This window comes from Halichondria panicea, chromosome 12, assembly GCF_963675165.1.
Source record: "Halichondria panicea chromosome 12, odHalPani1.1, whole genome shotgun sequence".
NCBI classification, from domain to species: Eukaryota; Metazoa; Porifera; class Demospongiae; order Suberitida; family Halichondriidae; genus Halichondria; species Halichondria panicea.
This window is the reverse complement of record NC_087388.1, coordinates 5,202,636-5,219,129: the sequence shown is the minus strand read 5'-3', so window position 1 is coordinate 5,219,129 and position 16,494 is coordinate 5,202,636. Positions and strand designations below refer to the sequence as shown.

The following is a 16,494-nucleotide window of genomic DNA, read 5'->3' as shown; positions in this document are numbered from 1 at the left end:
GTAAAACTTAAATGCAAACTCTATATAACTTGCTGTGCTGTATTAACAAATTATTGCAGTTGTATATAATTATGCAACTGTTCTAATTTTATTGACTCTGGTAAATTAAAAGGTTATTAACCCATGCATGTTTGTGCCATGGCGACTCGGGATATATAGTGGTCAGTCAGTCAGTCTGTCTGTCTGTTTGTTGTTCTGTGTATTCTGAGTCTGCTCACCTGGATGTGACAGTGCTGTGTTTGTAGCATGGATAGATAGCCTCAACCAACAAAAGTTACCTGTGTCTGTTCTCCTATATAATTATTATGAACTGATAATCATTGCAGTTGTATTGAATTGTGAGGTGGTTATTTTGATACGATATATTTGGCTAATATCTGGACGTATCAACATGACTTGTTCACTACTGCATAATAATTATTGCATATGCATGGAACAATCATAAAAATGATTGTATAAAACGTGTAAACAATTAATATACTCACTACGCTACGATAACACCGATATCTGTATTATGACGTAAATAAAATTGTATACCATGCATGGTATGCATGTTGCACTACCCTATCATATCGTGACTACGCTGTTACTACATGCATGCAGAGTAATTATATAATTATATAGCCATTACTCCATACACTAGTTATAAATTGTCTGTTGTAGTAATCTCTTCCCTGGGGTTGCATGCTCCGCTGTTCTTAATTGTTAGAGGATAACTTGACGGAGGGTCGACATAGCGATGAGCGTCTTCATGATCAGTATGTATGGGTTCATGACGGTCACATTCTGCAGTAAAAATGAATGTTGACATAAGCTAAACATAGCCTTGCTTCCCGACCAATTAAAAAAGTACGTATTTTAATCAGCTGGATTCGAGGCTATATAATTCAAACTCAGAACTTGATATTCAATTGATAATTTCGCTTTGCATGTGAAGTAACATAATACTAGCAGAAAAAGTACAGTATTTCTTATATGTACAAAATTTGCACACCTACGACATTTAAAAGCTATCGTAATGGTGGACATTTTAGGTGGACATTTTAGAATTTTTTGTATCTGTAGAGCACATCCAAAAATAAAATTTTCTGGCATAATAGGTTCAACGTCACTATCCTGAGCTGTACGAATGTAAATGGGTACATCGTACGAACACCAACGAAAATTACCCGGTACATGCCTGATGGTATAGATCAAGTCAAAAGTTTAATACACTTAACCTACGAGTTTGAGTCTATTTATACACTTACCGAGCTGCTCCACCTCTTCAGTTGGGTTCATTAGCACCATACCGAGCTCAGCAATGGACGCCAGTCGCTTCTCCACAATGGCAGACAATTGTGAGAAGGTTGACCTCTCCTCTGAGTCCTTCCTCCAACACTGAGACATTAGTTTGGAACTGTGTGAGGATAACGGGGAAATGTGTATACATAATGAATCAAATGACGTGCAGCCCTAGCTCTCGATCTGCAGTCTACCCGGATTATTACCAGCCCTGCTTCCTAAAGGGCTTTCTTGAATACATATATCTGCTATACGATGTACGTATAATGAAATCAGAGTGTACACTCACATCTCGGTGGCACAGGGGGGGTCCGTCCTCCATTGAAGATCTCCCACACAGTCACACCATACGACCACTGGGCACATGGACAACAAGTATATGTAGTAGCAAAACTTGAGGATCATCTTAAGGCCTATATACCATGCATGCATTTACTCACCACATCAGTTTTCTCTGTGAAGATGGCATTCTTGAGACTTTCCAATTAAGGCCATCCATTTGTAGGGCAGCTTCACATTGGCTCGGTCGTTCTGTTTGAAGTAGCCACTAGCATAGACGTCCTCAGCCAGACCAAAGTCCCCCACCCTGATACCCCCTCCCGAGTCCAGCCTATATATAAGAATGAAGCCATGCACACTGAGACAATCATGTGACATTGTCTAACCATGCAGTGTGCTATTGTGATGCTGTTTAAAATATAGATGCCATTGGATATACGCTTTACATTGTTGTATTTATATACACTGATATATCTTTCTGTACAACAGTCCACATGCAGTTTATCAAGTCTAGTTGGCTTGTGATGTTATGAATACCTTTGCAATGAAAGTTCTCTCATAATTACCTCGTGCGCGCAGCAGGGATAGAGTGATTGGTGTGTGTGTGTGTGTGTGTGTGTGTGTGTGTGACAGTGTGTGACAGTGTGGACACAAAAATGAGCTGTTTCAGTGAACTACTGTACATTCATGGACTGATTTAACTGTTAATGAGACAGTTGCTGAGGCTACTATTGTGGACACTTGTAGGCGATCTTCAAAGGCGACAAAAACTGTGTTTTCTGGCTATTATAGTCTTGTAGATTACAATCATTCCCGATTCACGATCCTCCATAATGTTACAGCATGTGGGAAGAATGAGTATTGGTACATTGATGTTCGAAATCTAATTGGTACCAGGGAGAGACCATTAACTGAACAGCTATTGTAGACAATCTCTCTTCTTTCAACCGGTGGGTTGGGAAAGTCTATCATGTCATGTAAAATTTTGTACAAGTGGCACATTCTTGCGACTACTCTTCTTGTCTCCAGACTTGTAAGGCCAGATGCTGACAGCAGTTCACAGTGGGAGCAAACCTTTGTCAAAGGCACAGAGTAAGAGAGAATTTAAGCACATGCGGACAGTCACAGTATAAGCACAGACAGTGAATGTGTATAGTTAACAGTATAGCACAACAGTATAGTATCTAAACAAGCAGAGAAAAGACTTGTGTACATGCATCTATTGTCTATAATATATAATTATGGTATTATTGTCGTGTTTTGTGGCTTACCGGTATACCAGGACCTCAAGAAAAAGAAGTAAGTTGATTCTGCCTGCCACTGGATCTAACATGTGGGATGAGCGTGCATGTGCGCATGCGCATTACATACACACTGTAAAAACAAACGTGTTACCGTAACACACGTGTAGCGTGTCACATGTGTGCTAAATTGCTCTACGTATGTCAAATCAGCACATTAGTAAGTACATGCGTGCTATTTTAGCCCACTGGTACCACTTTAACCCATGTGTATGTGTGTTACACATGTGCTAATTGACCCAACGTGTGTTATATAAGCATAGTAGTAAACTACATGTGTGCTATTTCAGCACTGGTATTACAGCAATAGAATGTGGTATATTACGGTTTATAATCAAGTGTAGTGATAATTGTAGTGATATTTGAGCCATTTCTGAGAGTGAGTAGCATCACTAACTTGATTAGTAAATGATTATGGCATGCATGTGAGCACTGATCTAAGTCAACATAGGATCATATCTAATTATAGATATCTTGCTGACAGGTGGTACAGTCTTTATCCTTCATAAAAGAGCAAGAGAAGACCATTGAGTTCTCATTTATAAAGTATTTTGTTTGTTGGCTGTTTTAAATCTTTTTTTAGCTTTTCTATATAAAGCCCAGTGCAGAAGTTGCTACGCGCATGCGCAGTTTCTAGTTGCTATAGCTCCTTCGCAGCTGGATTCTAGAACAAAAGCAGAAGAGTCAAAAGCAGTCTAAAAGATACCACCAAGGACCAAGAGTTGTTTAAAAGCTGAAAGAGCTGAAAGAGCTGAAAGAGCTGAAAGAGGATGGTGTCAAAGCAAGTGGTGAGTTTCTCCAGACAGTTGTTCTGGCTAGCTGTACACAACAGTACAAAAATAATAATACCTATATTTATACTTCGCAGCTGCAGCTTGTAGCCTATACTACTAAGATACTACTAGGAGACTACACTATAGAGTGTCTAAAATAAGGAGGGACCAGGAGTTATTTAAAAGCTGAAAGAGGATTGTTTCATGACCAGACTCGACTGGAGTAAAGCAAGTGTTTTTCTAGGTGAGTTTCTCCAGGCAGTTGTTCTGGCTATAGCTGTTGACTGAAAATGATAATACCTACCTGTTTGTATTAATGGCAGGCATTGACGGAAAAAGGCTATGGTATGACTTTGACGAGCTGTATATAGTTCCAACCCAGTGGACAGGCTTCAGCACCTTGTTCATGTTCACACCCAACTGTGCTTCGGCACTCAACTTGATATGGTAAATCATTCTATTTGTACTATAAAATTAGTAACCCATTCCATAGCAGTGCATATATCCGTTCCACGTGGCTATAATAAAATTAATTGTACAGCTCCAATGGTAGAACTATATTATACTTGCCAGCATTCCCTTTTGAATACGTTTGCTTAGCTGATTAGTTAGCATGTGTGTGTGAGCGACCATAACCAACCAACAAGCTAAAATGTATGCTGCTGCTGCTGATACACATTGGGTACAGATATATAATAGATAGATCACAATTAGTCTTGGCTCTAACAGTAATATTCGAGGCAACCAGGTCACTGTAGCGTTGTTAGCTCCACCCTATTCTAAGAACTATAAACACTCTTTTAGAATATTCTAACAATTGTATAGCCTCGATTTCATGCCGCGCGTTGTAATTCTAACCTAAGTGCCAGAAAATATGTACCGTGTGAGGTGCAAAATTTTGTGGTTTTCGAGGCCAAGTAATAACTGCACCCACTGGTATTTCATTCTTGGTATGTGGTTTCCTGTCATTGAAACATTACAACTGCGAGCATCTATTCTGAGGGCTCTAGAGCCAAATAGCACTCGCGAAATGTTCTCGCTATACATGTGCGGTACTCGGTGCTCAAATTGAGCAAAGCAAAAATTGGGACTTGCCCCTTTATTGTAGGTAGTAGGGAGACACTGTGTGTAATTATCGTGTGCCTTTTATTTAAACAAAAGGTGGTGCGTATGTTTTGATAGCCCATAATTATGACATAAACAACAATTGGAGTGGCATGGTCATCACATCAATATACGTATGGTGCATGGTCTTCATTTGTCTTCATTTCGATCCTTTGTAGGCATGGCTCCATCCTGAAATTTCATCACCGAAGACGATTGCCAAGAAGGCCGTACCTGCCTCTGTTGTAGCTTCTAACACTTTATAACGAAGAAGCAGACAATGGTACTATTAATTTGCTGCAACAATACTCTGTACTCATGCAGGACATACTTTATGTTCCTGTACATTTTCAATCACTTTTTCTGCTGTTTCATCGAGTGTACGTATAATTTAATTGCACCTCCATTTATCTTTTCACAGTCACATGCCAACAACGTCACTATTAATAATTTATTGCATGCTACATACGTGCTGGTTTAACACAAAAATCAATGACACGGGTGCTGTTTTAACATTGATATCAAGTAACACGTATGTATAGTGTGCTATTTTAGGAGACATTCGAACGACACGCTACCACGGGTTAAAATAACACGTTTGTTTTTACAGTGCACAGGAATAATTATTAAAGGTAAAGAGATCAAGTTCACAAATGACCACTATATAGCTAGCTGCTTTAACAGAGCCACGTTCTCTTGGATTTTGATTCGTGGATTAGCAAACTAAAGCTTCTTTCTCGAGTTATGGCTAGTTTTACTCACATTGAAGGCTGTTGCAGTCTCTTCAGAATCTTTCATAGCATAATCTATTCACAAAAACTTTCTATTCAACATAATATTATGAGTTACCCTTGCACTAATGCGCTAGATTTTTGTTAGCTACAAGACTCAGAGTCAGGAGCCTATAGAAGCTGTTAGCTTTCATCGCATTGCAACCGTTGAGCAGTTACAGCTGGAACAGACACAGACACACACATACACAGTCCTCGTGCGGCTACGCCTCGAGGCATGATTATAAGGTTTTACGATCTTATTTTTATAGCATTCGCAAAGTTTGCATGATTATTATTAATTTTGATGCTCACAACATGCACTTATAGTACTACAGCATAATTATTACGCTATAATAATTATATTCTAATTTACTCACATATTCGTTTTGCTTGGCCTCCTGTCACTTGTCCTGATGAGCATTCAAATTTCAGCAATAGCAATAGTGTGGAGTAAATCATCCACTGTGACTTATATAGTTGCTTTCCAATAACTCTCATCTTGCATGGAGATCAGAGTACATGGATCTACACATGAATTAATTAATATTTGTGGTTTTCGTGGTTGGAGCTTAGACCACGAATTATTTACCCACGAACTTAGAATCTTCAACTATGTTTTGTCCCCGAAAATGACCGGTGTCAATGATGACTCCCGGTTGGAGTCAATGATGACTCCCGGTTGGAGTGACCCCTTTCCCCCCCCCCCCCCCCCCGGTCTTTCCTAGGTAAGGCCGAGTTTTCGCTTTATAACGGTTAGGCCTGATACTAGCCTCGATTACAGGCCGCTCTTATTAGGCCTTGTGAAGGACTGCACTAGCCTCGGTCCCAGACCGATTTTTCTTTAATAGAACGAAATTGAACTAGCGTTCAATTGGAGACGGATCGGCCTGGGGTCGAGGCTAGGACTGCACATGTAATTTTCATTGTATTTGTGGTCAGCAAAAATATTTAGAAATGAAATGGTGACCGGAGAGTCTAAAGAACAGCTATAGACAAAAAAAAACTATCACTTGTAACAGTGATGAACTTGATTGTATAATTATAGATCTATAGTATAGTTACTGCTATGGTGAAGTCTTTTGAGGATGTACTTAGACTAGTAGCCCTCGATCCGCTGAAATCTAGGGGGAGTCATTCGTGACTAGGTAGGAGTGACCGGGAATCATTATTTGAGGGAGTCACTCGCGCTTATGACACCGGTACTAGCGGTAGTTAGCCTCGATTCCAGGCCGCACTGAAGAGGCCTTATGAAGGTCTTAATAATAATAATAGGAGGCTATACGGTAGTATATGTGTAGATGTAGATATATCTATATCAACAAGAGTTCATTACCAAATAGGCAGATGAATTATTAGCTTCCCATGCACAACTAGATCTAGATCTAGTCCTAACCCTAACCTAAGTTGTTCACCCATCGATATAAAATTGAAAACTCAGCCTGCATGGGAACGAGGCAACGTTAAAAATAGATCTAGAACTGTTTTTGAACATCAGTCTCAATAAAAGGAACATTCAACATCTATGTATGATCTTTGAACTTAATTAGGAAACAGTTACTGCTTTCAATCAGCGATGAGCTCGCAACGTTTCACATTGTAGTTCGATAATTATGTCAATGCTTTGCTGCTATAGACTAAATCTCAATATCTATCTACTAGTAGTAAAACATATACAGCAGCTTCAGGTTGAGTGTTCATATAATTATTAAGATATGGCTATATGTTACTGCAGAAAACTCAGCAAAATACAATGAACCTACATAAAGTTAAGAATCCATTAGCAACAGCTACTGAGTACATATCACAGTTGCCAAACCTCTGCAAACAGTTTAACCTGGATATTTTTTCTCGGAGCTTTTAGATAACCATAGGTCTAATGCCACTGAAATTAGAGCAAAATTAATGTTATTGCTGTTCAACCAAAAGTCATTCTCGAAGCCGTTTTTGAGTTAACCCCCCCTCCGCCAGGTTACCGGGGTAATGGCCGATTGGTTGTTCTCTGTATGCGATGTAAAGCGCTAATAAAAACAAACCATGTACCATTTCTCCACTAGGAATTTGTACATAACTTGCACAACCTTGTAACAATTGATTAACCATAGGAATGTCTGAGCTCATTAATTTCTGGAGACATATCCCACGGGATTAATGTCATTCAATTCAAGGGTACACTAACTTCAATCTGCTATGTTAATAGTGGCTCTCTTAACTGTGTTTCTGCTGCAAGGAGCAGCTCATTCTCAGTCTTTCTTCTTTAATAGATCTGTCAATCGCCCAGGACTGCAAGTGGACTCCACTGGGAGAGCATTCCTTGCTGCAGGCAACTACCTGTATAGACTGAATGCTCAGCTAATACAAGAAGAGAAAGTTGATGTAGGAGCTAATGTCATCAATAGAGGACTGGCCCTGAGCTCTACTGGGATGGTGGTGGTGTGTTTAGTGGATCGCTCTTGCTCTGTGTACAGTGCAAGTAACCTCAGTGCTGGTCCTATCAGGAGTGTCAGTGATGCTATAGGAGATCGTGCTGGTCCTATCAGGAGTATCATAAAAGGAAATTATGGAGCCACTATCATTACATCAGGAGACACTTTCTACACTGGAGCATTAACTGGTATAGGACAGATAATCGTATTGCAACAATTCGGAGAGGGGTTCCATAGATCATCTGAAAACAATTCATCAGGCACACGCAATGAACTGTTTTTTGGGGTTAGTGACTTTGTACGACAATTCTATCCATATGGTGGTTTTATAAGTGGTGGATTTGCCTATTATGTTGTCGTCGACTACCAACCTGTTACTGCACAATCTATAAGACTATTACGTGTTTGCAACCTGCCTGATTGTGGCGGCCCAAGTACCTGTGGAGTGACTGCTTTGTATGAACTAGGATTCAATTGCGGCTTTCAGTCGATCACTGAAGATACTCATGTGTGTGCAGTGTCATTAGTGGAGGACTTCAGTGGGATATCTGGACCCACTGCTGTGGTGACTATTTGCTTTGGCAATACTAACTCTATTTGTTTTGTGAATGTCACTGCTGTCAATGAAGCTATGGACGCTAAATATGACTCTTGTATTGTGTCACGCACTGCTGGGGAACAAGTTGGTTTAGCATGGAAAACAGGTTCCTCAGAAAGCTGCGATACTCTGCCTCAGGTTTGTATACAATGCATAATTATACTGGTAGTATTATACTTCGGAGCAATTCACTTTCACACTTCATTTTCCAGATAACTGTGGACAGATGTGACACACCCAGTCCAGTTGGCCTTCTCGCCCCAAATGGTGGTATTGACATAATAGCACCAGTTCGTTTTAACTTTGGAGACAGCCTTGTCCCTTTTAATTCAGTAGCTGTGAAGGTGGAGCAGTTTTCCTTCGTGTTTGTTGCAACTGTTGATTCAAGGATAATAGGAGTAAGTGCATGTTTGAATCATCTGTGTAATTTTGGCAATTGTTTGTCTTGATCCAAGTGTTATGTCAGTGATGGATGGTTGAGTCAGCTATACTATACACAAGTGTGTATAATGGCATTTTTTGTCTCCACAGTACGATGTCAGTGGTACATCAATCCTGGGCCCCGATAGTACATTCTACAGTCAGCCAGTGTCATCTGTTCTACTTCAGTTGTCATGGCAGGAAGGACTGAACTACATCACAGCAGCCACTGAAGACACTGTGAGTGTAATGCTTGTATTATCCTACCCTATCAACCTCTCCCCACTGTAGGTGTTCCAAGTACCCATAGAGGAGTGCTCTCAGCGTATAGACTGTACCAGTTGTACCAATGACCTCAATCCGCTGTGTGGGTGGTGTGTGGTGGAGAACAAGTGCTCTCGTCAGACGCAGTGTCAGAACTCCAGTCTCTCCAGTAGATGGATACAGGACAATGCCTGTGTTACTGCCACTGTAGACCCTATGCAACTTGTGTTTGACCCTGCGATTCTTGCTAACGAGGTAAAACTTGTGTAGTGTTGTGTCTGAGATAAGAAAACTGACCCCACAGTTCACGGTGACCCTGACCTCCCCCGGCCTGCCTAATCCCCTTCCTGGAGAGAACATTTCCTGTCATCTGGCCGACGGTGAAGGACGTTTTCCACCCATCATAGTACCAGCTGTTGAGGTCACCTCGAGAACAGTGTTCAGTTGTGATATTGAAGGACTGGTACCTGACTATCCTGGAATGACTGCAACCATCAACCTGGGATTTCAGAGCTCTCTGTTTAATGAGCCATTTGATATCACCAACCAAGCACTCACCATCTACAGGTGCTCAGCAGGAGAAAGGTATGCACACATAATTCAATATTCATCGTACAAAATTAAATTAAAGTATTCAATTTCAGGACACCTAATTTAGATTCCTAACTAAGCACATGATTAGTAACTCCCCCGTGACAGATTGTCATCGATAGAGTTATAGATCTAGCGTTTGGTTTTTTTCAAAATTGCCTTTCTTTTCCATTCTAAAGTTGTAAGGATTGCCTCGGGCTCAACAGTCCGTGTGGATGGTGTAACCTCAACAAGCAGTGCAGTGGAACATCAGCTCCTTGCAGGAATGCATCTCACTTCCTACAGGTGAGGTCATGGTGACCTATGACTCACTCTATACATCCTCTGTACAGGTGTCTGGAGGCAACAACTTCACTGCCGAGTGCCCCCTGTTAGACACGCCACCCTCTGGTGTGTATACTCAACCAGTGAGGGTGGCCAAGGACCTTCGATTGACTACCAGGAACCTCATCGCCCCCGTAAGTCGCATGATATCTGTACATGACTTTTTCCATGGTTTCCTTCTCCATAGACTGATGGCTTTGAGTACTATTGTGTTGTGAATGGAGTGAGTCTGACAGCTCAGTATGAGAGCGAGAGCTCCATCCTGTGTACAGTGGGCAGTGGGCAAGTGAGTGTTACTAACAATGCAGGATGTTTATTTTACTAAGTAGCTTGTGATTGTAACCTATAGTATGAATACGTTTACACATCACTGACTTGTACATAATTATGTACTGGACGATTTTGTGTACAGCTTATTCTTTCTCCTGGGGCTAGCAGTTCCCTTGTGTTTGCCATGGTAACCTGGACGGGGGATGACACCAACCACCTACTGAGCAACACCATGCAACAAATTCCAGGTACTTTATAATTATCTGTCAATCCTTCATATTATTTCACGCACACATGCACACACACAGTGACGCTGTATGATTGTTATGGTTTGGCCAGTGGATGTTCAGAATGTATTGCGGCCAGAATAAGTTCAGAGTTCGATTGTGGGTGGTGTGGGAGCAGTTGTGAGGTGAGGCAAGAGTGCTCTAACAGTTTCGTTATTGAAGGGGACAATTGTCCTGCACCTGTCATCAAATCATTCACTCCAATGTCAGGTATATAATTATGTGAAAGAGTCCAGGGATAATATAGATTACATTCACTTCTCTTGTCACTTAGTATTGTTATACATAATTACTGTTCTGCTCATGTATATAGTGTAGTCACAGTAGTGTATTTTTTTCTTAAGATGTATTGTAATCCAAATCTATACCCACAGGACCAGTTGAAGGTGGTACAACAATCACTGTGATGGGCACTGACCTCGGAGTGACCTTTGCTGATATTCAGAACTCCACCCTTACATTAGGAGGCGTGGCCTGTACTCCCATCACCACTGGTTACATATGGCAGCAGTTTGCCTGTGACACCACCAACTTTGTAACTGGAGGGTCCAAAGACTTCTCTCTGATCATTGGCTCTAGAGTAGCCATCGTAAGCTCTGGCTCCTTCACTGCAGTGGATCCTACTGTTAATAGCGTTACTCCGACCTTTGGACCCATGGCTGGGGGAACTGCAGTGGTTGTGAGGGGGACTGCACTGGATGTGGGTAACCAGGAGGACACTAGAGTATCTTTGGAGATCAATGGGTCAGGATACATCTGCAACATATTGTAAGTGTCAAGTGTCTATACTGATAAGGCTCTAAACTTTTCTTTGCAGATCTATCCAGTCTAAGGAGATTCATTGCAGGACCTCAGCAGCAATCTTTCCCTCCACTGCATTAGTGGTGGTGTCCATTGATGCTGCCAGAGTCAGCAATCCAGGAGTGGTCTTTAGTTATCGTAACAACCCTAATGTGACTGCTGTGTTTCCTAGCAACACCATTCCTAGTGGAGGCATCACACTGACCTTTACTGGACTGGACTTGGACGTGGTACAACTGATTGTTTTGGAGGTCTACCACCTGCCAATGGAGGCTCCTCTAGTAAGTTACCATAATTTTCTGTGGTCACAATTTTTCTATTTTTGTGAGTTTTTGAATACAGAGAACGACGCTCCACACTTGTTAAAATTGTTATGTTCGTTATTATTATTCGTGACTGAACATTTTTTGTGGCTTAGATTCCAATGAAGTTAATTATTGTCTCCTATTATAATGATGTACTGTCCCTCTCCTACAGAGGAGCAACTGCAGTGTTGTGGACAATAGAACCATCACTTGCTTGACTCCTAGTCTGACAACAACCTCACTAACCCCATTGTACTATTCCCTACTGTATAATGACATCCCACTCATCACATAAGCACACCTCCCCATCAGCGTCCAATCAAATCCCTCCAATTTTCGGCTGGAGAGTTCTCAGGAGGTCCCCAGTGGCACAGCAACCCTCATACGCATTGTGGTATATCTTATAGCCTATATACTGACCATACTGTTACTTTGTGTGTATCCCGGCAGGGTGATAATCTCGACTCAGTGGAGACCAGTGAGATACGAGTGACCGTGGGAGGGGAGGAGTGTGCCAAGACACCCAGTAATTCAAGAAGGAGTGAAGTCATCTGTACCGCCCCCTTGGAGCCCCCGGGAGAAGAAAATCCAGCCATCATACAAGTAAACTATATCTGTGTCTGTCCCTTCAGATGTGTCACTGACCTTTCAGATGAACGTTGGGAGCAACATCTCTCAAATATTGGACCAGCGACTGACCTACACAGTTCTTGGGGTTGAGATTCTTGAGAAGGCAGTTCCTCTACAGATCATAATCCCGAGTGTTTTGGTAGTGGTTGTGATCATCGTGTGTGTAATTCTGATCATTTTTGTCTGTTTCTGTCCGAAATCTCGGAAGAATACCGTGTCCATCGCTATGCATGAACAGATTATGGAGCTCATGGCTAATAGGTAATTATAGTCTATAGCTGTTCACTCATTAAAATTTCATCATTGCAGGAGGAGAACTCGTGGGGTAATATTACCTGTGGATGGCAATACTGCATTCATTAGTAAGTTTCAGTCTTTTCTTTTTGTCTATGTGTTGTTGTAGTCTCTGTTACACGCAATCTTCACTGACCTACAGAATCAGAACTTGTTGAGATTGCTGAGTCCATCCCAGACTCAATCAAAATACCAGTCTCAATATTGAAGCTCTCTAGTACTGCAATAGGACAAGGTAAAGAAAGATGTGCATTTCATTTAATTTATGGGATGTCACTATACAGGTGAATTTGGCATTGTGTACAAGGGTGTTCTGACAGACTGGAACAATATACCTATACAGGGGGTAGCCGTGAAGACATTAAAAGGTGACACCATTTAGCATTCATATCTCGTGCAGCAGCCTGCTTAAATGCGTACAAGGCCGATTATATAACCCACTCTAGAATGGCAAAGTTGTAAGATGAACATTACACATGCAATGAACACAGAAACTGTAAACTCATGATCGCGATCATTTCTTCCGGTTTGCATTCGGTTATACATTTTCTGCGCCCTAGAGATCATTTCTGCAATTGTAACACACTGATTAGTTAGTTCTTCATCGTCTACCCTGCAGGTTTGTTCTCATTGTCTGACGTTCAGAACATGGTGTGTGAGGTGAACAAGATGCAGGACTTTGACCATCCTCACGTCATGTCCCTGATTGGGGTGTGTCTCGATGCTGGCTCCGGCATTGCCATAGTGATGCCATATATGGCCAACGGGAGTCTCTTGGACTACCTCAAAAGAGAGAGAAGCACCCTTGAGCTAGACGAAGAGTGTGGGATTGATCAGGTGTGTGGTGTAACGAATAAATCGTTTATGACAATCATACCTTTGGTTTAGAGCATAATTATTTAGCCTGTGGGCGTAAATAATGTAACGTAAAAGGAGCTAGCAACATTTCCATACATGCATGTACAGAGACGGGTGGTGGTTGATCCACTGGTCTGTATCGAGTGTGAGCATCATGTGGGGGTCTCAACAGAGAGGTGGGTGGGGCTGATTAGTGTGGTCAGAGAGATACAGTCCCATTAGCTACCGGGTCAGTTCTTTCCTTGACCGTTTGACCAGCCTAAAATCTCACCTTTACTGGAAAAACTTCTGGCCTTGACCATATTCACAACAGCTCATAACTACGTTATAATTACTTCACAGTGGCTATGTATGCAAAGTGTACAAAATGTACATAACTGATAGTTATAAAACTGATACTGGAGACTAACAGTGATGGCAGGGAAAGAATGATAATAATCTTTAGCTAAATCTAGTTATCAACTTAATTGTGTCAGTGTGACCGTTGTCGGGATATGAGTATAATTGTAATATTGTGATGAGCTTTTTCAGAGCTTTGTCAAAAATCAGAGCACCAATTAACAATTTGTGAAGAAGTAGTTGCCATTGGTACAGATTCTGGAAGTGAGGAAACTGCTACTAAAGATGTGTCATCAGATAGCATTGGGAATGGCCTACTTGGCCGAGCAGAAGTTTGTTCATCGTGACCTTGCAGCCAGAAACTGCATGTGAGTGGACCATTAACAGTATGTACAGAAAGACATCATTACTTACTAGACCCAAGTATAAGAATTATGCAATAAAAGTTCATGTTTATAGTGACGTTATGCAAGTTCGAAAGCATGCGACATATATAATAGTTATATCCAATAGAATGCATCGATATTGTAACAATATCACTAACGCACTGGTTAGCATTTTACATGATTGTTTCCATGAGGTTTCATCTTGACATGTACATTCAGGCTGGACTCGGGAGGGGGTATCAGGGTGGGGGACTTTGGTCTAGCTGAAGACATCTATGCTAGTGGCTACTTCAAACAGAACGACCGAGCTAATGTGAAGCTGCCCTATAAATGGATGGCCTTGGAGAGTCTCAACGACGCCATCTTCACAGAGAAAACTGATGTGGTGAGTAAAAATGCATGGTAAACGCTATGCTACCCAAGTTTTACCGTATACGGTATACATATTATTGTTATACACTTCCATGTGCTCAGTGGTCGTATGGTGTGACTGTGTGGGAGGTCTTCAATGGAGGACGGACCCCCTACCCTGCCGTGGACCCACACTCCCTCATCCAGCTGCTGGGAGAGGGGCGGAGACTAGAGAGACCTCTCAATACAGCCTGTGCCACCGAGATGTGAGTGTATAATTATACACTCTGAGTTGAAGATATAATGTATTTCATTAATTCAAGGCAGCCCTGACCCATTATTATGTATACTTTTTGAGGAGATAGATTGGGGCTGGCTGCAATCTTTTGAGGGGATAGACTCGAGGGAGGGGCCACATGTTATTGTTCTAGTTGACCATACAACCTTATATAACCTTACACATGCAGTTCTGCGGTAATGCGTCAGTGTTGGAGGGAGGACCCAGAGGAGAGGCCAACCTTCTCACAACTGTCTGCCATTGTGGAGCGGCTACTGACATCCATTTCTGGCTACACTGAGCTCGGTATGGTGCTACTGAACACCATTCAAGAAGCGGTTCAGCTCAGTAAGTGCATTTGTATTTATAATTATTACTGAACATACATGTACCCTATAGCTCCTGTTTATTAATATGTTGTATATATAGCAATCAAGACCAGTGGCAGATCCAGGAATGTTGAGAGGGAGGTTCCAAAACAGTAAAAAAAAAAAAAAAAAGTCCTCAGCAATGAGCATGCGCATTAGAGAGCCCTGCCCACATATCAATTATGAAATCAGCCTAGTAACTACAGATCGCGATCATTCAAGCTGAGTTGCTAGCTTAGTAAGTTGATCTCCAGTGTGTTCTTGTGTGAAAGGGGGGGTTCCATGGAACCCATGGAACCTGTCTGGATCCGCCATGCACTGCCAATGCATGAGGATCGAATGAAGTGCATAATTATAATTTTGTACGGTGTCGACTATAAACTTGTCGTTAGTTTCTAACGTTTGGATTGTGTCATGTTAATTATAACTGCAGAATTTGACTGTGAACCCACACGTACTAATCATGAAGACCATCGCTATGTAGAACCTCCGTCCAGTTTCAAGAACAGCGGACTGTATGATCTCAGGGAAGAAATTACTACAACAGACAATTTATAACTATATGTGAGTGGTAGATGTTCCCTGCATGCACATGCAGTATTATAGTAACAGCATAATATACAATTATGGTATAAACTACAACGTTAACTCCAGCTGCTTTGGTTGAATTTCGGTGCAACCATCGTATACAATTTACTCATATAATTATACACACAGTATTATCGTAGCTTATATTCTATATATTTTTTTACACATGTATGCAATTGTTTTGTTTGTCATTTTAAATTAATGTCTGCCACTTTGTACGATTGTTATACCTCGTTGCACATGCACAGCGAGGTACATGGTAGTGAACAGGGTTTTCACCCTATAACCCTAACCCTAACCCAACTCAGCTTTGTGATTGCAATAAAACTTATAACACACTTTGCTAGCCAACGTGTTTTAATGCTGGTGAACTCGGATGAAGCATTAATGCTTGTGCACACATTAAAACACTTATTGCTAGCTATAAGTGTGCATGTCAGTGAAAATAATTATTATACATGTATATACTTATTCAGGGTTTAATCACAATTTATACATGTCTATACTTAATTGAATACACACAGTAATCCATCCTATAATAAGCATACATTATATTCTAGGCTATAATAAGTTTTATAGCACACACAGTTGCATGTGTCCGTATAT

The 16,494-nt window shown here is 41.2% G+C and overlaps 2 protein-coding genes and 1 long non-coding RNA gene across 4 annotated transcripts in view; 2 read left to right on the top strand and 1 right to left on the bottom strand.

The window, feature by feature from the left end:
* Positions 1-469: 469 nt before the first annotated feature.
* LOC135345308 (hepatocyte growth factor receptor-like) overlaps positions 470-16,494 on the bottom strand; it is a 29,022-nt gene continuing 12,997 nt past the window's right edge. Inside the window, exons 1-4 of the transcript XR_010397675.1 lie at positions 1,725-1,867; positions 1,574-1,640; positions 1,251-1,399; positions 470-786 (exon numbers count right to left, since the gene is read on the bottom strand). The gene's annotated coding sequence lies outside the window, so the exon portion shown is untranslated. Of the gene's footprint in view, positions 787-1,250; positions 1,400-1,573; positions 1,641-1,724 lie in introns of the transcript that reaches the window.
* LOC135345326 (uncharacterized) lies at positions 2,931-5,207 on the top strand. The gene is made up of 4 exons (XR_010397698.1): positions 2,931-3,652; positions 3,733-3,881; positions 3,961-4,084; positions 4,921-5,207. It is a non-coding gene; the product is annotated as an uncharacterized LOC135345326 (long non-coding RNA).
* Positions 7,664-16,086, top strand: LOC135345220 (uncharacterized). Of its 2 annotated transcripts, XM_064542602.1 has the most exons (17): positions 7,664-8,673; positions 8,748-8,933; positions 9,067-9,195; positions 9,247-9,474; positions 9,524-9,804; positions 9,990-10,095; positions 10,143-10,268; positions 10,322-10,420; positions 10,547-10,652; positions 12,918-12,956; positions 13,006-13,089; positions 13,341-13,558; positions 14,174-14,286; positions 14,524-14,689; positions 14,779-14,921; positions 15,123-15,280; positions 15,734-16,086. In XM_064542602.1, the coding sequence occupies exons 1-17, from the start codon at positions 7,702-7,704 to the stop codon at positions 15,856-15,858; spliced, it is 3,279 nt and encodes a 1,092-aa protein (XP_064398672.1). In that variant the 5' UTR covers positions 7,664-7,701; the 3' UTR covers positions 15,859-16,086. The 2 variants fall into 2 exon arrangements, 1 of the variants encoding a protein (XP_064398672.1); XR_010397662.1 differs by lacking the exons at positions 12,918-12,956; positions 13,006-13,089; positions 13,341-13,558; ... (3 more) ...; positions 15,123-15,280; positions 15,734-16,086 and adding exons at positions 10,713-10,901; positions 11,066-11,459; positions 11,509-11,773; positions 11,970-12,191; positions 12,248-12,400.

Bases quoted from the DNA above. Each gene is read 5' to 3' on its own strand.
- LOC135345220 (XM_064542602.1), top strand. From the start codon at position 7,702: ATGTTAATAGTGGCTCTCTTAACTGTGTTTCTGCTGCAAGGAGCAGCT. The intron at 8,934-9,066 runs GTAAGTGCATGT...TTGTCTCCACAG, and splicing joins TTGATTCAAGGATAATAGGA to TACGATGTCAGTGGTACATC. The intron at 14,690-14,778 runs GTGAGTAAAAAT...CCATGTGCTCAG, and splicing joins TCACAGAGAAAACTGATGTG to TGGTCGTATGGTGTGACTGT.